The following is a 22,480-nucleotide window of genomic DNA, read 5'->3' as shown; positions in this document are numbered from 1 at the left end:
AAGAGACTCGATTCTAGCGCGACCGGTGGACAAACTTTTGAATTTCAGTGTCGATCAAACTTTTCATTTGCGCGGTAAATTTGAAATCATACGTACATATTAATATGCACGTAATAATAATTATTATTATAATAATTATAGTAATAAAAATTATTACGTGCATTATTATTTAATATTTTTATATGTGAAAAAATTTATTATTTACCAATATACATATTATTATTTATAACCTCAATAAACAATAAACCAACCATAAATAATTAATTAACACAAATAAGTATCCAATAACAATTTCTATTTTATTAAGTTTTATTAGGTTGGAAAATATTTACAAAAAAAAAAAAAATACAAGGGTTATAACAAATAAAAAAAATTAGTTAATTAAAAATAATTAAAAGTCTTCGTCGTCATCTTCACTGTCGCTGGTTTCATCGGGATTTATTGTTATTATTATGGGTTCTAAAATGTCGTCCCGTAAACCTTCTTTTATAAAGTCTGATTCCTGCAATTCTTCGCAGTGCTTGACACAACGTTTCCAATCTTCGACCGTAACCGAGTCTATGACTTCGTCCACAAGTTTTTCGACATCGGCAATTTTGAAAGTGGTGTTCAATTCGGCAACCTTATTTTTGATTTGAGCCCATATGAGCTCGATGGGATTATACTGACAGTGGTATGGCGGTAATCGTACAACCAAATGTCCCATTTGTAATGCAATGCCATCGAGTTCATATTCCTTTTCCTTGGGCGTTGCAGCTTTTACCCGTTCACGTAACTCACTCACAGTTTCTAGTGGAGAAAAATCTATATTTTTATCGGATAACCACTGTTGGATATCAGATTTTTTCGCGTTTGACTTCGGGTAATTTACTGTTAAAGTGGAGTGGTATGACGCGTTGTCCATAACGATAATGGATGGTTCTTCCAAATGGTTCAACATTTTAACGAACCATTTTTTAAATATTGTCGAATTCATTTGGGCATGGTAGTCTACATTCAATCCAAATGAACTTGACCCGGCATGGCAGATAATCAAACGACTACCTTTTCCAGTAGGCACCTTCAACCCTTCAGAATTTTTTTCGTTCTGCCATATATATCCGCGAGTATGGTTTTGATTTACCCAGGTCTCGTCCAAATAAACGACAGGGCGAGTGTCATTATTTTGACGTAAATTACACATCGTTCTTAAAAATTTTACACGCATTGCAACTATGTCATTTCTTTCCATAAGAAATTTTCTACCATCGTTACATTTCTTATATTTGAAATGTAACGACTTTAAAATTCGCCACATAGAAGTCTTGGATCCCTTGTAGTCAGTTTTTTCTTGGTACTTACTCAGCAATTTAGTTGATGTAGGATACTCAAGATTATCGTAGAACTCATGGATAGTTCTCCGAACAATATCCGCATCAAAGTCGTCAATGTCCGTTGCATATTTAACTCGCTTATATTGTTTACGTGGAGAAATAAATGAAGGATTTGAAGGGCCGGCCTCTGGTTCTGCATTCGCGATCGATTTGTTACCTTCACTTGTTATTCTTTTGACCGTACTAAGACTGACTCCGCATGCTTCCGCAGTTACTGATTGAGGCAGGGAAAAATATTTCGCAACTTCGGGATTCGTTTGGTCTTTTGACAATTTTTTAAAATAATTGTACACTTTAAAAATGGTGTCTTTTGTTTGCGAGTGAATATCAACACGTACCATTATTAAAAAAAATAAACACTGTTGTTTTCAAATATACGCGGGCTAATGGCAATCAGTTAAACAAAAACGATAACGGAACAACAATATTTACGGCCACGGTCTTAGAAGATAAGGTCCGACGACTGTCCCCCTCCCGCCCATTAACCGGTATCCGCTTGTTGAGGCAGTTTTAGTTCCTATTTAACTCACTAGCGCTGCAGGTTATACTTATTTGAGGTTATGTATTTAATTATTAAAAACGATCATGTCATGGCCGGGCCGGCAGGCGGCATGCCGTAGTGCTAATAGTAAATAATAGTCGATCTACGTCTAATGTCTATGAACAGTATGAACCGACCAGTTAACTGTGAAATGTAATAATTTATTAAAAACATTTTAATAATTAATATATTGAATAACGTGAACATTTGAAAACATTAAAATATAAAATAATAAAATATGCCATAAATACTGATACAGTTGTTTCTTATTATATAATATTAAATAGGTACGTATTTGCACCACCCATTATGGTGTTTTAAGTTTTACAAAATTTCGCAACTTTTTTTTTATTTCTATTTTCTGTTTTTTTATTTTTATTTTCCTGGTATGTGAATTGCCTCATTCTCATTCTCACGTAATAAATAACAGCAAATGAAATAATATTTTCTCCATGAGTGACACAAGGGAAATTCGTTATATGCTTTTCATTGATCATATCATCAATTATTAGATCAAAAACATGAGTTGACAAACAATGTTTCATAAAACTTTTTTCAATTTTCTGAATAAAATTGAAAAAAAATATATTTGGATGAATTAATCGCCCTTTGGTTTTCATATTGACCAGTGTCGCAGACAATTGCTGAGAATAAACCTGCGGAGTGGCAAAAGCTGACTTACAAATTGTACAATCATTTATGTACTTCAACAGTTGTTTTGATAGGTAACCTGAAATAATTTTAAAACTTTTTATTTTGTGAATCAATTAAAATTGTTAATATGAATAAAATATGACCTGTTAAATAATAAATTAAACAATCTATAATTTCCGGTTTAGTATAATCATGTTCAACAACATCATTGAATTCCCATTCTTTTTCTTCAATGATATTGTTTAATTTAGTTTTTAAATTTTCAACCAAGTTATATTTTTTAGGTTGATAAATATCTTTCAAATCTGTCATAGATATAATTGGTTTTAATGGAGAATCATCATGTACAGTACAATTTCCACTCTTGGGAGGCTTTAAAATGCTGTAAGTAGATAGTAGTTTATACAATTGGAGAAAATTAGGGGTTGAAGGATGATCATTTTGGCCAGCAGCTTGGCGAATTGTTCCAAAAAACATCTAGGTAATACATAATTTTTATTTAATATTAATGATTATTACAACTTCTTTCTGACTGTACTTACTTCAAGTTTGTCTTGATTAATTTTCCCTGTTAATAGATATTTAAAGTTCCAGCATGACTTTAAATAACTAGAAAGATCAAGAGTAGATTGAATTGTAATTCTTAGCCCACAAGCAGTGCTATCAGATAAAAATTCTGATTTTTTTACTTCGCCATCTGTATATTGTTTTTGCCATTCATTCAACCAAACCAAAAATGATTGAAGAAACTGTACATTTTAAATTTAATTATTTAGGTATGCAAATGTATGTTAATCTAATTTTTGTATGAACATAATAAAATATTTATTTTTACCTGATAGTCTTTGCCGTTAACTCTTAGTCCTTCAGCACCAAATTTTCTGTTCAGTGCGTCAAAACAATCATTAAACTTTTGACAAAATTCAGATGTTGGATCACAATCACTTAAGCCAGGAATATTATATTTTTTATAAAACATTAAGCCATTAGCAATAGAATTACTCAATACCTAAATTATGTATAAAGACAAAAATCTGTGAGTATTGTATATTTATTAAATATTTAAGTACTTATTAAGTATTAATTATTATTTTATTATATAGATGAATTTTTAAAAAAAATGTATACTTGGGTAGCTAGCCGTACTCTCATTTTATCAGACACACTAAGATGTACATGGTTTCTGGATAATTTTGGACAAACCCTTAAATTTCCTGGTAATTTGCTATCTTGCTCGTATAAAATATTAATGTGATTCCAACGGATATACTGACCATTAATCTACATAAAGAAAGGTAATAGAATTAATTAATTTCCTTTTTTTATGATTATTATCTAAAATACATACCTTGGTACAAAATATAGCTCCCATTGATCATGCAAATTTAACAAATAAACACATATTAATATTAATTAGTAAAAACAAATATTTAAAATAATAACACACATAGTTACACATTGCTATTTTCTATATTAAGTTATTTAACACCAATGAACAACTACATGCAAATCTATACAGAATAATATATACAAAACAAAATTCACAGTGCTTGACATAGACTTAAATTTATTAGGATTAATAATTTTTTTTTTTTTTTCTTAGGAATTCTTTTACTGGGTTTCAGCTAGTATGAAAGACAAAAATAATATTTTAAATAAATAAATATTAGATTAATTGTTAGCACTAAACAAAAAACGAGTTTCAGTATATAATTAGATAATACAAACTTACCTTCAATATTTTATCATTGTATAATTTATTTCTAACGTTCTTAAACAGATGAGGTGTATTAGAAAATGCATATATTTTCCGATCTTCATGAAGAGGGTGTTGAAACCAATTTTTAAAGGAATTAACTTGGCCACTTATTCCAAGTTCAGACCACATTTTTCTGTTTGTCTGAGCTCCATCAGAGACAAATCCATGTATAATAGCACCTGCTTGCTCTAAAAGAATTATACATTTCAACATAAGTTTTGCTAACTCTGTGCCAACTACAGGTCCTTTAGATGCAAATACGGCTACAGGTTGAGAATAAGTGGCTGCAAGTGGCTGGAACATAAATACTAAGCAACTTGTTGCCTTTTCATTTATATCACTTGCTTTATAATCATCACCAAAATCTACAAGGCCTTTATAAGTAAGACTTTTGGAGCATACAGTTAATGCTTCTCTTACTGATATCTCATCTACAAGAATAATGCCATGTTTTTGCATGGTGGATTTATTTTCTAGGTGTTTTTTAAATAGAGCAAAAAATTGTTTATCAAATCCACAAGATGTATCTATTAAAGAGAGATAACGCCTAATAGTACTAACATTAGGCAATGGCATTATATTGTTCTTCAAGCAAAAATTGTAACCACTTGGGGATCGAATATGAAACAACATACATAGTATTAACCATTCATCAGAATATCGTCTACCTTTAGAGTTATTAACCTAGTTTACAAAACAAAAAAATAAAATTAAATAATAATATTCTGATGATATTTTAAATTAACATATTACTTTTGCTGCTGAAAATATTTCTTGAACAATTGTCTTTTGATTTACAGGGCAGTTAATTTCAATCAGTTTCTCTTCAATAGATTTTTGAGAAATATTACTATACTCAGATTGAAGGTTAAGTAAATTTTTTTTTAATGAACTAACTTGTTTTTCAAAGCGATTCTTTTGTCTTCTGAGAACATTGTTTCTTTTTTGTAAAATTATCAATTTTTTTCTACTTTTTGGTGTAGTTTTTAGGGAAATTCGTTTAGGAGATGATAGTAAGGTAGATCGAATTTGTTTTTGCTTTACATTTCGTATGGTTCTTGCACAGTACAAACAATGTAAATTATTTGAAATTAGGAACAAACATTCTTTATGTCGTTTCATTTGCATGGTATCAATTACAATATTTTCAGAAATATAAAAGAATGATTCATATCTATAATTGTGAGAAAAAAAATTGAAATTATTTTATTTTTATTATTCTTAACTATTTTATTTGTTACTTTTTTGAGTTTATTAAATCCAATCCTTTACAAATTTTGAATAAAGCCATTTCTTTAATTAAACTTTTTAACTGATCTATACTTTCAAGATTAGTATTGGCATTTACTAATTTATCATTGCATATATTTTTCCCCAAAATATTGCAAGTTATTTTTGAACTTTGGCTTATAATTATACTTTTCCGTAAAAAGGAATTTAACATGCCTTCATTTTCTACAAAAATAATTTCAGATATACCAAAGTACTTCTTTTCATAAGAAAAATATTTGTGCCAGTTAGGGGGTAGCTGCAAGTCTAAAGTATTCAATTCATTAAATGAAATTGAATTACTTTGCTCTTTTATAGTTGTTGACATATTCTATAAACAAATTTAATTTCAAATTTTAAACTTAAGAAAGTAATTATTTATACACAAATATGTTATTTTGATTATATCAATGTTTTAAATTTCTTACTTCTTGGCATATCATAGTTTTATTAACATTGTACTTTGCAACGGAATCATCTAATATTAAATTATCATTAGGCTTAGCAGAATAATTATGATCTAACATTATATCCACTATATTTTTATCAGTATCACATTGGTAATCCTTAAAATGTAATGTTTAATTTAAACAAAATATAAAATTGTAATAATAAATGTATTAGTTATTAATTTATAATTACTATATCAGAAAATATAGGGACACTGGTTTCTGCAACTTTGCCACTACAAGAGTCCATCAATAATTCCTCTGTCTAATAAATATTAAAATGTAATACTTAATTATAAATATGTGTAATTATATTTTTATAAATTACTTTACTTTTTTTTCAGTATTATCATCAAATTTTAATTTTTTCCTTGCAGAAAACCTAAAAGGAACTGCATTAGGTAATAATCGAGGACGTAACAAAGGAACCTAAACAATCATTTTTCATAACTCATGAGGCATACTTTCTAAATACTATAGTCTACATATCATTTATAACTTACTGAGCATACAATTTTCCCCAATTTATCAAATATATCCTTTTTTTTTTGTATTTGGTCTGTACGAAAATGTTCTTCACAGACAACATTATTATTATACAAATAAGGAACATCGAGGGATTTTAACCATTCGTTTTTTAAAAGTTCGTCTTTTGGAATGGAAAACACGGATAATTTTTTGTTGGTATTGCAACCAAATAAACAAATATTGTTCGGCATAATTTATTTAGCGACAAAAACTGATTGTAATAAATTAGCATATACAATTGTGAATTACTCGGTAAATAGAAATAAATATTTTAATTATTTTCTATGGAGTTCAATAGCTGATTTTAGATTTTTGGCGGGATTTTGAACTTTATCAAAATTCAAAATGTTAAATAAGAATAAATTATAAGTTCATAACCTCAATAAGTATAACCTGCAGCGCTCGTGAGTAACAATTGAACTAAATCTGCTACAACAAGCGGACAACTGATAAATACTAGTCGTCGGACCTTATCTTCTAAGACCGTGTTTACGGCTATAGCACGTTAATTAATTGTGAATCACAATGATATCAAGGTTAACACCACGGATATAGATACTATGGTTGCACGACAGCCTATATTGGATCACGGCGTTGAGCGGCGCAGAATGTTCTTATCAAATCTGACAAAAAATCGCGTACTACTAGTGCCCTCTACAGTCATTATTATAGAAATCTTGTACCATGTTACCACAGACTACATTTAGTTTGTGATGTTACCATAACTAATAACAATAATAGAGGCTATAGAGAGCGCTAGTATGACGCGACTTTCTATTCATTCTTGATAGGAACATTCTGAGCCGTCATATCCGTGCTCGTTGTGCAACCATAGTATCTACATCCGTGGTTAACACGAAAACAAAATAAACACGTGTGATGTGGTGTACACGTCAATAATATTATCATTAATCTGGTATCATTTTGTTATCAAAATATCCAGTGGTGTATAAAACGGTGAAGCATATCAATAGCAACAGCTGCAATCTGAGCTGGTGTTCAATTTTCGCGCGCATTGTAGTACACATGTTGAGTAGCCTTAAGGATTTTTGTCCACCAGTCGCGCTAGAATCGAGTCTCTTATTTCGTGAAACGCACTATATAATAATAGTATAATGAATAAATGATAATTGTTAAATTAAAAGGACGCCAATACCCGCATGTGTGTTGTCTCACTTGTTTCCGTCTTACAAATGCGCAACGTGGCAAAATTTACACTCAGCAGATCATGTATTCATGTTTTGCTCCGTTAGTTTAAAAATTAGAGTGAATTGACCTATTATGATGTTATCTGTGTGTATATGTTGATTTTTTTATGATTATTCAGTTTTTAAGTAAGTTATGAGCATTTTTAATTTACGCTATTTTATTATATACGTATAACTCGCTAAAAAATTAAACTATTGTAAAAAACCATCATACCAACAATGTTCTTACCATCTTACCATAAAGTTTCATAATAGGTTGATTCACTCTAATTTTTAAACTCACAGAGCTAAACATTATCTGCTGAGCGTAAATTTGCTATGTACTTGCTACGTACTTGTAAGACGGAGACAACATATTATGCGGGTGTGACGCACTGACGCCCTAAAAAGTTAATCGGAAGAAATAGTTGTGGTTAATTTAACTATTGGTTAAACCACTTAAACCTAATGGTTAACTTCTAAAAACAGTTAACACTTAACTGGGACATAGTATTAATTGACAGTTAAGCTTAAGCCCTACTGTCAGTTAGTTAATTGAAAAACCGGCCCTAAGAAACCGAGTTTAAGGCTTTGAGCGTTGCGTCGAATTTTTTTATATTTTAGTTTTTAAATGAGTTATAAGTGAAAATTTTGCTGTAGGTAACTTATTTTAAACATATTGTTAAAATATTATTTTATAATATTGTTACAACTATCATAAAGAAATATTTTCAAAACGTTTTAATTATGTTTTTTATAAAAAATATTTATATTAAATAATAAAAATACATTGTGCTAATATTTAAATCAACATGTTGTCAAAATAATTCTAAAAACATATTTTTGAAATGTGATGTGAATATTTTTGAACAATATTTTGCTCATACATGTGAAAAACATATTGCACCAATGTGTAATTTAGTAATATTGTAAGCAACATATGTATTAAATATTGAATATGTTTAAATTGCTATGTGGGTAAATAAACAACCGAAATAACTGTGTTAAAATCTGTGCAGTTTAATATGGGGTAAACTATATGGTTTAATCCATAAGCATTAAATATTTAGTTACGGGTAACGTCGTGCAAGATCAACTACTAATAGTATATAATACCTATATTACATACAGGGGCGTATTTAGAAATGTCTTAAGGGGGGGGCACAAACAAAAAGTTCAAATTTGCATACATGGGGCATAGAATTGTAAAATTTCTCATATAATAAAAATTAGTATAAAATACGGTGAATGGGGGAGGCACGGGCCCCATGTGCCCCTCCCTTAAATACGCCCCAGATTACATATATAATAACATGAAATCTCTATACCCATACGGCGTACGTGAATATGTACCGTGTCATCGTTACACAGTGTACGGATGATTTGCTAGGTGTGATTTTTTCCGAAACGCCGAGTTTTCACACTAATATACATATTGCGCATGCCTAGTGGGTATGTACCTATTATATTATTATATCGTTGTAAAAGAAAAAAACCGTTTATTGTTATCGTTCACATACTGCAACAAAGATTCATATATGTGTACGTAGGTATCGTGTGGCCGCCAACTAAAAATGTATATAATATATAATGTACGTATAAAAACGATTGTCCGGTCGGCCCGGCAAACGGTGACAGATGCTCACGTACGATGATTTACAGCCTCTCTACCGCTGACAGCAGCCAGAACGATATTTATTGATTTTTAATAGTGCCGCTTTTTAACGCGTATACCGCCACCACCACCTTCACTACCCGCAACGACGATGACGACGAAACGAAATATTTTTCACTCGTAATATTTCATATTACTTTATGCGTGAGTGTATCGTGTATGTATAGTAGGTATGTATCGTGTGTAGGCTATACTACAAAGAGAGAAAAAACATCATATGATTAAACCCGAAAACGATATTGTGTAGGTGGTAGGTATATAAGTGTATTATGCGATTCGTACGGGAAACTATGGGCCACTGTTTTTGACTCCTCGCAATTAAAACATGTAGCTCGCGTTTTATTTATAAAATCAAAATTTACTTGTTATTATTATGAATTTGAATTTGTTTTGGTATACATTTATAAAATGTGCTTAATATAAACATTTTAACTAATAATATCATTATAATTATCCATGTGGGCATGTGACCCGCAAACATATTCATATTTGTGACTCACGGTGTGTGTGTGTATTTATGTATATATACATAAATATATATATTATATATATATATATATAATATATAAAATAGCATATTAGCACATACCTACTATTATCAGTATTGTTATATATAGGGTGTAACTCGTCTATTTAACAAATTCAATAATAGTGTAAATGCAATAATGTCAAATAGACGAGTTACATTATGTATATACCAAGTACTATACACAAACTGAGGAAGTTGAAAATTTATATTGGCGAATGGCGATGTTGTACAACGTCGTATAAACTAGTGAGACTACAGGAAGGTACGTATATCATTTGGTACACTAATTGACTAATATTATATACAAGTAGATATTAAACGTTCGACCAGCAAATCAATAATAACGTGATGGATACTTATAAGTTATAATGTTAGGCCCGTACTCATAAGACGGCCCGAAAAAGCCAACCGTCAATTTATTATTCACTAAAATATTGTGGTCGAATACTATTAGAATAAGTATTAATAACCTTTACAATGTTTTCAAGCCATGGATATATAAATACAAATTTGGAACCATTATATAGAATAAAATTCACGTTTTTGTGTGGAAAAAGTTAAATTTTGATCTCAAGGAACAACCGAATTAAATATGTAATTAAAAATACCATCCACTTATGGCCATCACCACTAGATGTATCTTAAGAAAAAAAGAAACATCCATCAATAGATTTCGAATCGGATACACTTCGATAATTATTAATTCACCAATAACCGATAAAAAGGGAAGACCTCCCTATTTGCGCCAGTTGTGGTATACCGCATACTCGTTGAATGCCGTACATTCTAAACGAAGAGACAAACGGCAGGAATATCCAACATTCTTTCTGAAGCCTTACACACGAAGACAATTTAAAATATACATTATAAGTAATAACCTTTATTATTAAGTTTAAGTTAATTAATAAATTATAATTGGTATATACACAATGTAGTTTAAAATCAAATGTAAACATAATATGTAATTTAATTCCGCCAATGGCCATATTTACCGAGGTAATATATAATTAAAAAAAAAAAGAGTAAATTTTAAATGATTGAATTTATTATTATTATACAAAATCATTTCTCACTGGCATGTATTATGTTGGATAAGAATATGTTACGTATTAATTTCCAATTAGCCCTCTATCACCGCGGAAATAGGTACAATTTTAAATTTACTGCATATTTTATTCATCTGTAATATACGCATAATATTATACGTAAACTTGATGGCGAACGGCAATCCAACAGACTGAATGATGATAATATTAATTTTACTACTAATAATAATGTCACTGTACATGCAAGTCACACATTATTAGACATTATCGACAAATTATACCTAACGCTTACCTAGCTAATACTTTGTCCATACTACAACTCATATGATGAGTAAGAAATAAACCTTTAAGTCGTCTTTACTGAGACTGACATGGATTATACCATTTATCCTACGACCTATGTCCGATACTTGAAATTATTTGTTATCATTTGGTGATTAATTGAAATCGACACGACAACGAACAAGATGAAAAGCTAAATATATTTTATCCTCCCAATAAAACTAGTATTTTACACCAAAATGAAAGATTTTTAGTTAGCGAAAGTAAATTAGCAATAATATTATTTGGTAGTGTTTTGAAATCGGTGATGCGTATAAATGAGTATGGGGCTTCGTGTACATACGACCTAAGCCGCCACCGTTTACACAAACATTCCGATAATATTTTTAATTCGTTTATACAAATCGTTATTACACTATGAGGTGTTATTATAAACTGCGTGCGTTTGCCGATTTTCATTCGCCTGAACTATCTGCAATATACATTATACACGTACCTTCAGCAATTTCTAACATAATATATAGCGTTGAGCCAATCGAATGTACATAATTGTATATGTAGGTATGTGATCGCCGGGAGGCAATGCCGCCGTTTAGTTTTCTTTCCAATTAAATAACGTCGCGTGCGTTTGATTTATAATTTAATTTGAAACTAATTAAACGAAAAACGGTCTTGCCGTAAACGCCCCTTTCATTGTCTCTCCGCCACTGCTACCTCCGCCGTAACGTAACACATCCATGTCCATTCCACTAAAATAATATCATATCATTTAATATAATGTTTTATTAACGAAACGCGTTTCTCGAGACAAATGTTTTATCGCGCACACCACACGTCTTTGATCGGAATTGTAATTACGTTCGGAAACTTGCGTACCTCGCTGTGTATAGTGTAATATACCTAATATAATATACACGCGGGTGCTACAACTCGTTGTCGGCGCTCACGGCCATAAGTCGAGTTTATACACGTTTTTAAAAAATAAAGGTGTATAGAATCGAAACGTAATAGCTAGTATATTAGATGTATTTGTGTGAATGTAAACTTCGTCCGTCCGAACTCCGACGATTAAACGCCAACTAACTCCTGGATGTTGTTATATGCAGTTGCCTTTATGCATGAATCGTATAGGTTATGAGTGTTGTGACTTAACAAACATATAGCCATATAAGTTACTTGATATATATTTGTACCTATTAATATTATTGCAGACAATGTTGGTTTTCTTACGATTAAGAACTACAAAACACCGAGTATACCGACCAATAATATGTGTTTAAAATTTAATGTTCCTTATTTTTATATTTAATGAAAATATTTCTAGCACAATTACCAACGTATTATAACACCCTAAAAATTCTAAAGAAAAACATTCAAAACCGTCAAAGAGCGATGTTGAACCGTGTCTTTTTCACAACAACGCCAAGCACCACACGGCGGGGATTTCTCAAGATCTACTCACTTCATTCGAATGGAACATCATCAATCACATTCTTTATTCACTCATTCTATAACACTATCAGGATTTCATCTGTTCACTAATTTGAAATAATTTCTGAGTGAGGAACGTTGTTCCAACGACAACGATGTTAAGCAGACGGCGGAGAAGTGACTGAAGGAGTTGGTAGGAAAAGTCTACGACCCGGGTATATAAAAGCTTGTCCCCCGATCGGAAAATAGATTGAACATAAAGGCGATTACCTATCTTGAAAAATAGTTAATTATGTACCTACATTTGTAACATATCCTGTAAGCTTCATTAAAATATAAGCATTTTTTAATTATACATACATGTTGTAAACTTACTTTCTAAATGACTCTAGTAACTGTTTATGGAAGGGGTCGGCAACCCTTTGAAACAGTGGAGCCAAAAATTACAATTTACATAATTTTCCAGTTTTTAAAGAGCCACAAAAAAATTTTGTTTTAATATTTTAATATTTGCTTGTATATAGGTAATTGATTTGCGATTTAACATAAACGAATTTATACGTGAAATAGTATTTATTCGTGTAAAAACATACAAATATTTTTAGCACAAAACATATTTAAGTATTTTAGCTATAATAATAAATAATACAGTTATTGAATAATAGACAGTTATATCGTTACATCAATGAGAGCATTGACTGCACGCATTTGAAAAGTTTGGTACACACTTTTAAGTTTAGTTGATTGTGATGGCCTGTGCAGGTATTTCATATTCTTAAAAGCAACAAATATGTAATAAAAATAATATTTATTATTTTATACATATAATAATTTTTATTTTTGCGTATGGCCCTAGAAAGCCGCAACTTAAGATCGAAAGAGCCACAGGTTGCCGACCCCTGGCTTATGGGATGTTCCTGAAGTTGCCCTCTCCCTATTTCAAGCTACATAGGTACAACATACCCCTGCAGACTTTCGTCTGATTTACAATTAATTTTCTATATTTTGCTAATTTCTATTTTCAAAATAAATTTGTATATCTTTAGACCTTTAGTTTTCCGGAAATAATTTTTTTGTGTGTTAGGGGGCAGGCAACTTTAAAAAATATTAAATGTTTGGATTATTCCTGTAATTTTATTTTATTAAATTTATAAAACTGACATAATTTTTATTATAAAACTTAAATAGGAATTCTTATCTAGTATTAAACAATAAATGTTAATTGTAAATTGTAAATTTTATTTATCTTTTATTTTTTTTACTTTTTTGCTTTCTTTATGTTCTCTGTCATTACTCATTACATAAAAGTTATAAATATGATTAAGATGACGCATTGGCGCAACTAGGTCTAAAATATTAGGGATCTAATTTTTTTATAATTGATACAACGGTTAAAAATATTCTGATACATACAAACACGAACATGTACCATGTACCAATTATTATAAAAATATTAGGTACATGACATGTAGCTATATCGTACACAATTATTTATTTAAATTTTAAATAAAATGTATATATTTTATTGTATGATATTTTTATGTTCAAAAAAAAGTTTACACTGTGCACTATATCAAATAAAAACAACTAAATTGATTTTATACACAATATTTACAAAACACTAATGCCGCCAATGCACCATAGTTAAAATAGTAAAAATGACAAATGATTAAGTAATAGAAGTGAAAATTGATAAAAAAAAATATTACAATTAAATTATAAAAATATTTAATTTTACTTTAGGATAATCAATCTCTGGTGGTTTCGAACAAACATATTCCGCGTGATGATAAAGATTATGTTTGTGCATTACACTTCGAGGCCACTGGCCGGACACGTATCCAGGGGAGCCTGGGTGGGCCGGGCCTACCTTACATTTACTCGGCCCCCCCAAATTCAAAATATAAATATTTTTACCAATTATCAAAAATGTGATCCTGCACATTGAAATAAACCAATTGTGATTACTACTAGGTAATATAATTATTATTATAATAATTAATTTTTATATTTGTGGATAACGTTTCTGAAAAAGATAAATAATAGGGGTCTTGATAGACATACCTGTTTTATAGACAATATAATAGATAATATACTAGCCCACAGCTAGCAGTCAGTACGTACCCGACTGCTATCTGACTGTTTTAGCCGTTATTAAATATAATTTTATGAACACTTTCAACGGCGTTGACGTAATGACGTGTATACTCGACAATGGACTTCACTCCAACCGTCCTGTGACGCGTTTACGCGTCAGAAACGACAGAAACATATACTTTGGAAGTTTTGATCTACTATAAATTCAGTCGTTTTTATTTTACATTGATGAGTTAAATATTACTGAAGAAGTTGTAGTCTTGTAGAAAAGGTAGAAAGGATTACTCCAATTTTAAAAACATAGGCAGTCCCTAAAACTTTTCAAGGTCTTCCGAAATATTTAAGTTATTTAACTATACAGCAAAAGTGTTTAAAATATAGTATAATAAAACTTCATTAATTGTAACTATTTTAAATTATACTTAATTGAATAAAATAATTATTTAAAAATAATTCGTAGTTGGCCACTATTTTAAATTTTTAAGTAATATTATCAAAAACACCAAAAACGTGTAGAATTTTTCTTTAAAAACAATGTATTTAATATTAATTGCATTCACAGTATAAAAACGGGCGAATGTAAGTTCCTACACGAGACCTAGCAGGTAAACAAGATACATATGTTAGTTCCTACACGATAAAATAAGGTACATATGTAAGTTCCTACACAGTAAAGAACAGGTATGTATAAGTTCTTACACAGTAAAAAACAGGTACAAGTGTAAGTTTCTACACGGAAAAAAAGGTACACGTGTAAGTTCCTACACTAGGAATATTATAAGTTATCAATCTAATATTAGTTATAACATATTATAATACTGTCATACATTTTAACCCATTATTCTATATAATATATAATTCTTTATAATATTTAATAATTTACCTTATAAATATTATCAATTTAATAATTTTAAAAATAATAATTGTAATTATATAATAATAATTCGTCATTTATTGTAAAAAAAAAAATATATAAATAATGCATTCTATATAATATTTATTATTACTTATATTGTTTTTTACAATTATGAATTATTACAATTATTATTATTTTTAAAATTATTAAATTAAATAAGATAAATTATTTTTTAGCTTATAAATTATATATTATATAGAATAAAGAATTAAAACATATGACAGTATTATAATATGATATAACTGTTATTAGATTGATAACTTATAATATTCCTAGTGTAGGAACTTACACGTGTACCTTTTTTTACCGTGTAGGAACTTACACTTGTACCTGTTTTTTACTGTGTAGGAACTTACACATGTACCTGTTTTTTACTGTGTAGGAACTTACATATGTACCTTATTTTATCGTGTAGGAACTAACATATGTATCTTGTTTACCTGCTAGGTCTCGTGTAGGAACTTACGATTCCCCAAACGAATAGCCACATAATAAGACATAATAGAAGTATTTATCTTCTCAAAAAGTCCGATTCGAAATACTGCGAAGAGCCGTCCTTGTACTTTGGTGCTTTCACCCGACACGGATCCACCCGACCCACGTTTATGACGAACAAATTCGCGTCGTCTACAAGTTCACGGTCTTCCGACAATTTTTTCGGAGGCCGCTCGTCCCCAGGACGGGTGCCTTTGATCGGGTGGTCGACGAATGTGTTTTCCGGTTCGCTTTTTCTAAACGGACAATTAGCGAGACTGGACAATTCCGGTCGAACAAGCACCGTTTTCTGCGATTAGTTTTTTTTGATCTCGACCGACCGCTACGCAACGGCTCATTGATTGTCTCCATCACATTGTACAAAGCTTTAACCTTTTCCATAATCGTCAAAATGTAGTTAGACCGCCGTCTCAATTCTTTGGCGCATTGCAGATCTACATACGAAAATGTAATATATTATCTATTTAGATACAGTAGTTGATATACAAGGAGGGGGACGGTGACAGTGATTTGTCCCCAAGTACAACATTTTAGTAACAGTTTTGATTGTTTTAAAAAAAAAAAAACAGTTACCTACGATTCGCGCGACGTGCAGCCTCCTACCATACGCATTTGAAGAATGACGAATAAGTGGCGGCATATTAAAATATAATTTTATGTTATCAATTTTAAGTTCAATGAAAAATGTTTAAAACAAAATGTAAGTATGGGCTTAATAGTTAAATTGAAATTAAATTTGATTATATATCTATAGATAAAATAATGTATATTAAATATTTGTTACCTATAGCTAGAGTAACTATTTCTATTAGTCGGTATGACGTATTAAGATCTTCAAATCGTTTCAGAATCAAAAAACAAGATATACCTACCTAATAAAATATAAGTTAAAAAATTAAAATAATAATACATTTCAAGCACAGCGTTAATTACTGTTAATTTCATTAACCCGACGATAAAAATGTAACTTAATGACGGTTATGAACGTAAGCGTATAAATAATTGTTTTGGAAAATGTTAATACGACAAGTGATAAACGTATACGTGTTGTACAGATTATATTGTTTGTTTTCACATCCTCAAAAAAAGCGTCACTTTGTTGTTTCTACACCGACGACTTCGCACGACGTTGGCATATTTTTTTTATTTTTCTCTCTCTAATTATATTATTGTTATGCTATTAAAATTATGTATTTTTTCGGTCATAAGAATGTCTAGAGTAAATTTTTTACTGGAACTCATCAAATGATGTGAAATGCTTATAGTGATTAATGATTAGTGTTTAGGCCGTACTCAGTGTTATTCAATTGGAAAAAGTGTATTAATCAAGCTGGAGAATATTTCGAGGGTATTACGTCTCAATAACTTGTAGGTAATGAATACATTCAAATAAAAAAAAAATTAATAATAATAACACATCTCATATGATAAGATATTTTGAAAATAAAAGTTTTCGTTTTTGACTTATATATAATGATGAGTCATGATTACCTTCCTTAGACTTTGGTCGGTTCTTTCTACACGAAGCTTTGTGTTTGCATATTTTCTTCGGGGGCAACGGTTTTCTTTCTGGACAATTTACCGTCGACGGTTGCATGGGAACGGCTTTGTACTGATCCCCTTGCGAAGTCAACTGGACGAAGAATTCTATGCTGCCCACAGGATTCGGACGACCCTTTTCGTACAACGGCAAGACCTGGTCGCATAAGGCACAACACACCACGGTTTTCATTTATGTACAATAATAACACAAGTATAAAAACATGTATAATAGGATCATTTCACTAGTTTTGAGAAATGTATTTTTTGTTACCCGTTTCAGTTTCCGTGACCTCTCAACCTGATTGGGGTTCAGTATAACTTCAGTGAACGTCCGGTCAAACTCGAGATGCGTCTGTGCGACGTATCGCATTTTTTGTTCGCCGTCTACACGCCTATTCACGCTGATTTTCGCGCAAAAGTCACGGGCCGCCCGGCAAAGGTCCGCGTTGTCGATCGGGAACAAGCATGACTTGCCGTTGGTCATCAATATCTCACCGTCGCCAACGTTACCATCAGCGCAAAAGCCAACCTCGCATACCACCAATTCAACCAGCCCTGGGAACCGGAAACACACGCACACCGGACACGTATTGTGCATCTGGATCTGGTCCGTCAACGTCACGCGGTACACGATCAGCTCCAACATAAATGTACTATTTCCGGTAGCCGGCATGTTGTGGTCGTTATGTAATGAAATTTTATTGATATTCTATTGAATTCGCGTTACTAAATTGTTTTGAAATAAAATTTTTCAATTAACTATAAATTGTGTTTGTTTCAATAATCAAGATTTACGTCTTGGCAACCCACTCACTGTTTTACTCGTTGTTGACTTGACGACCCAAAATAAAGACTACACGGAGTCAAAATATTGCTCTATCTTTTGACTATGGTTAGGTGCAATGGTGGGTATTAACTTGTAGAAAAGTTAAAGTTAATTTTTTTAAACTTTTTAACTAAACTAGTTAGTTATTTTTGTTTTAAACTTATTAACTTATTTAGTTAAATTTTATATTGTTCTAACTTAAGCTTTTTATAGTTAATTATCATTATTGTACAGTTAAGAAAATTTTAATTTTTTATGTATTATATTGTATTATTTTATTATAACCCACCTTTGGTTATGTGTTAATAAGTGTTAATAAATAATACATCAATAATTGGTCTAATACTTTTATACTCCTTTTTATATGCATTATTCTACATGATTATTTTTTTGATATGAAATTATGCGATTGGGTCCGGTGTACTAGTAACTATTATGAAAGAAGCTTCTATGGAAAAGAAACATCCATTTTCCAATGATTTAAAGCAATTTGCTGTCACTTTACAGTACTATTCTCCCCGGGCCTATCTTTTTGTTAGAAAATCATTTGGACATATACTTCCTCACCCTAGGACTTTGAGGCGTTGGTATACAGTTGTAGAAGGAAACCCTGGCTTTACAGCTGAAGCTTTTGAAACTATAAGACAAAGAGCTCAGGAAAACCCAGTGTACTGTAATTTAGTCATTGATGAAATGTGTGTAAAACGACTTTTAGAAGTTGATACTCAGCAAAAAATGTATGGTCATATCGATTTAGGAACTAATTCTATTTACATGCATGTAAATATTTTTAGAGCATAATTCATTAAGTTATTTTTATAGGTAATTACATTATATTTACATAATATTCTCAGCACTTTTTATAAATAATAAACATATTTTGTAGAATTAATAAAACAATTTATTCACTTTGTTTGTCGATAAATTCATATATCAGTATATATCACATGGCCTGATAAAATGTATTGTAAATTTGTAAAATGAACAATGCATTTTATTAATCAATTGGTTAAATTGATAAATATAGATAAGGGCTTTATTATATAAGTATCTTATTTTTATTTTATTAAAATAATCTATTCAATATGTAAAATATATACTATAGGTACTAAATTGTACAATAATGCAATTAACAGACTTTTTATTTTTTTTTTAATATACATTTTCACGAGGATGGAGATTGGTTCATTAACAGCATAACCCTTAGATATTTAAGTTTTGTTTAAAATACATAATTTATTTGGTTATGTTATTTAACGTTATTTTGAATTAATTTATTAATTAGGATTGATGTAGTAATTGAATTAAATAACTTATTAAAAGTCATAAAAAAGGGGGAAAGTTGGTTAGCAATATTTTTATATTAAGAGTCTTTTTGTAGTTTATTTTTGAATGTTGTTTATTTATTATAGTTGAAATTGAGGGGCTGATTTCTGATAAGATTATGAAAAACTATTTGGTCTTGATTATTAGCAGACTTGGAATTCTCCCACTGGTGTCTTTATTAGCTATTAACATTTACAATATTATTTTGATAAAGAGAGTGGGCGTTTGATGGTTTTAAGTAAAATATTGGTCATCTTACTTAATATATGTGATGGTGATTCCTACCTAAACAGTTGACGTGGATGGATTTAGATTACGAATCACATCACAAACGGCGGTATAATAACACTTACTAACAATATTTTGTAGATTTAACATAATATTTTATTTTTTAATCAAATGAAAACATTTAAATTCACAAAAACGAAAATCATTTATCATTTAGTCCATAATTGCGCCTGAAGCATTATCAATATAATAATATATTGGTTTATTGTATAATCATAAATAATAGACTTTATTAATAGATAAGTAAAATTAACACATTTTGTAGTTCTACATAGGTCCGTTTTTAATTAGGTCATTCATTAATGCAGCGTCTGCAGCATTTTTACCATAAGCTGTTGGTGGTTTCTTCTTGGCGGGCTCTAAAAGTGTTTAAGAAAATAAATGGAATAATAAATCAGAAATAATACAATGCGTAATAAATAATAAATATAATAATATATTTAGAATAATTTCATTTACTTTGATTGGTTGATTTTGTTTTAGAATTTGTTTCCACATTCTAAAAATACATTAAAGCTAAAGATTAATATTTTGGAAAAAAAATATAATACCATACCGTTATAACACTTTTGTCGTCACCTTTTTGCTTACCGTCGTCTCCTAAAACTGTAGAATGTAGATCAATATTTTTAGGAAAAAGAAATTATATTGGTAATCAAAAATATTTGGTATACCAATACACGACACTAACTTGGACACCAAATCCATTACACCTACACTTTTCATATCTAAAAATAGAATTTTGTATTTTAATTGTTTGTGTCAACTTGACTCAAAAACACATAAAATATATGTTATTTATAAAGACACGTGTTAAATAGATCATAGTATAGGAATAGTCTGGTAAACAATTTCAGTTGTGAAAGTTTGTTGGTCCATGTCTACTTTTTTCCAATATCCTTAAATAAACATTTTCGAAAATTTGTACGAATCAAGTAAGCTTTAAGAGTTAAAATTAACAAAATTTATCAATAATATTTTTTTAGTTACAAAAGTTGTAACGGAAATTAAACAATATATGATCCTAGTGCGCAGTGTATTTCAATGTCTAATAATTTATTAAAAAATCATGTAAATAACCTACCTATATAATTATCTTTCAGGCATAAAAAATTTTCGATTTTTTCTATAAATGTAGATTAAAAATTATCCATTAGCGGCACTAGGACTAGGTTAAAATTTTTAAAAATTAATTTGAAAATTATTTCATACAAATTATTTTTTTCTCACATAAATTATTGTTCTTATACTTATCTATATAAAAATTAGGATAATACATTGACACAAGCTTTTACAAAATTCTTCAAAATCACGAAATTGTACATACTATAAATATTTTATAATAAAAAATGTATGAAATATTCAATTTGTATAGCTAAAATATAAAAACGTAATACAATGTTCCTCATAAATAGTTCGTATACTGAGACTAAAAAAATAAAAAATATATACAAACCTAATCATTTTATATATATATTTGTGATTAAAATTTGGACAAAAATTATAGATATTTTAATGATATTAATTATTTTATTATAATTTAAAATCATTATTCGTGGTACTTTTAAGTATATTGTGAATTTTAGCAGTTTACCACCTATAGTCTATACAACTAATTTAAAAATATTATCTTTATGTACTCGTACTATGACCTGACCTGACGTTATTCACACTGTTTTAAGGAATTTACTGTAAGGTATTATTAACTAAAAAGTGCATAACAATAATATAATCTATATAATATATATAAATGAAATGCTTCTCGTTAATAGGTACATAGCTTAAAAATTGATGAACCAATTGGCTCATTTTTTTTTTTAAAATCCTTATAATATCAAGTCCTATTTAGATTTTTATAGAAAATAAATTGGAAAAGTTATTTGAAAAATTAAAAAATTCGCGAAAAACTGAAATTACTTATTCGATGAAATTTTTGTATGAACTCACGACCATAATGCCTGTATTTGTTGACCATTACTACCCTTTACGCTATGATCCTCCGAAGCCAAACAATAAGAAAAAAATCAGAAAGAATCCTAAACAAAGTAGATAATAGCGCTGGCGAGCCGTGATGCATGATGGTGTGTCAGGGCCGTCAGGGGTCGAAAATGTCAAGTTAATGATGAAATAAGTTTTAAAAAGTCCTATATAAGGTGGCATTTTTTACGGACATCGAAGTGCACGGCGACAGCTATAGTGTGGTAAAAATATATATTATTATAATAATTAAATAATTTTGAGTAAAATAAATAACTTTAATAGGTACC

The 22,480-nt window shown here is 29.8% G+C and overlaps 3 protein-coding genes and 1 long non-coding RNA gene across 10 annotated transcripts; 1 reads left to right on the top strand and 3 right to left on the bottom strand.

Moving 5' to 3' along the window:
* Positions 1–391: 391 nt before the first annotated feature.
* Positions 392–1,714, bottom strand: LOC132918932 (uncharacterized). The gene has a single exon (XM_060980290.1). It carries the CDS (start codon positions 1,712–1,714, stop codon positions 392–394), a length of 1,323 nt encoding a protein of 440 aa, XP_060836273.1.
* Positions 1,715–1,968: 254 nt separating this feature from the next.
* On the top strand, positions 1,969–6,372 carry LOC132923185 (uncharacterized). 7 transcript variants are annotated; one of them, XR_009661117.1, is made up of 9 exons: positions 1,980–2,201; positions 2,544–2,639; positions 2,853–3,049; positions 3,147–3,344; positions 3,411–3,604; positions 3,672–3,863; positions 4,349–4,494; positions 4,570–4,709; positions 4,805–6,372. It is a non-coding gene; the product is annotated as an uncharacterized LOC132923185 (long non-coding RNA). The 7 variants fall into 7 exon arrangements; XR_009661112.1 differs by having other exon boundaries at positions 1,977–2,201; positions 4,349–4,709; XR_009661113.1 differs by having other exon boundaries at positions 2,883–3,049; positions 4,349–4,709.
* Positions 2,232–2,880, bottom strand: LOC132923184 (uncharacterized). The gene is made up of 2 exons (XM_060987034.1): positions 2,712–2,880; positions 2,232–2,644 (listed from the first exon to the last, which is right to left on the bottom strand). Exons 1-2 carry the CDS (start codon positions 2,878–2,880, stop codon positions 2,232–2,234), a joined length of 582 nt encoding a protein of 193 aa, XP_060843017.1.
* Positions 6,373–16,143: 9,771 nt separating the features above from the next.
* Positions 16,144–18,446, bottom strand: LOC132919609 (uncharacterized). The gene is given in 4 exon segments (XM_060981334.1): positions 16,144–16,484; positions 16,487–16,665; positions 17,723–17,927; positions 18,045–18,446. Coding segments are annotated over 4 exon segments (1,023 nt in total). The 3' UTR covers positions 16,144–16,247.
* Between the last annotated feature and the right edge of the window lie 4,034 nt (positions 18,447–22,480).

This window comes from Rhopalosiphum padi, chromosome 2 (genome assembly GCF_020882245.1).
Source record: "Rhopalosiphum padi isolate XX-2018 chromosome 2, ASM2088224v1, whole genome shotgun sequence".
Classification (NCBI taxonomy): Eukaryota; Metazoa; Arthropoda; class Insecta; order Hemiptera; family Aphididae; genus Rhopalosiphum; species Rhopalosiphum padi.
This window is presented reverse-complemented; position numbering and strand designations above follow the sequence as displayed.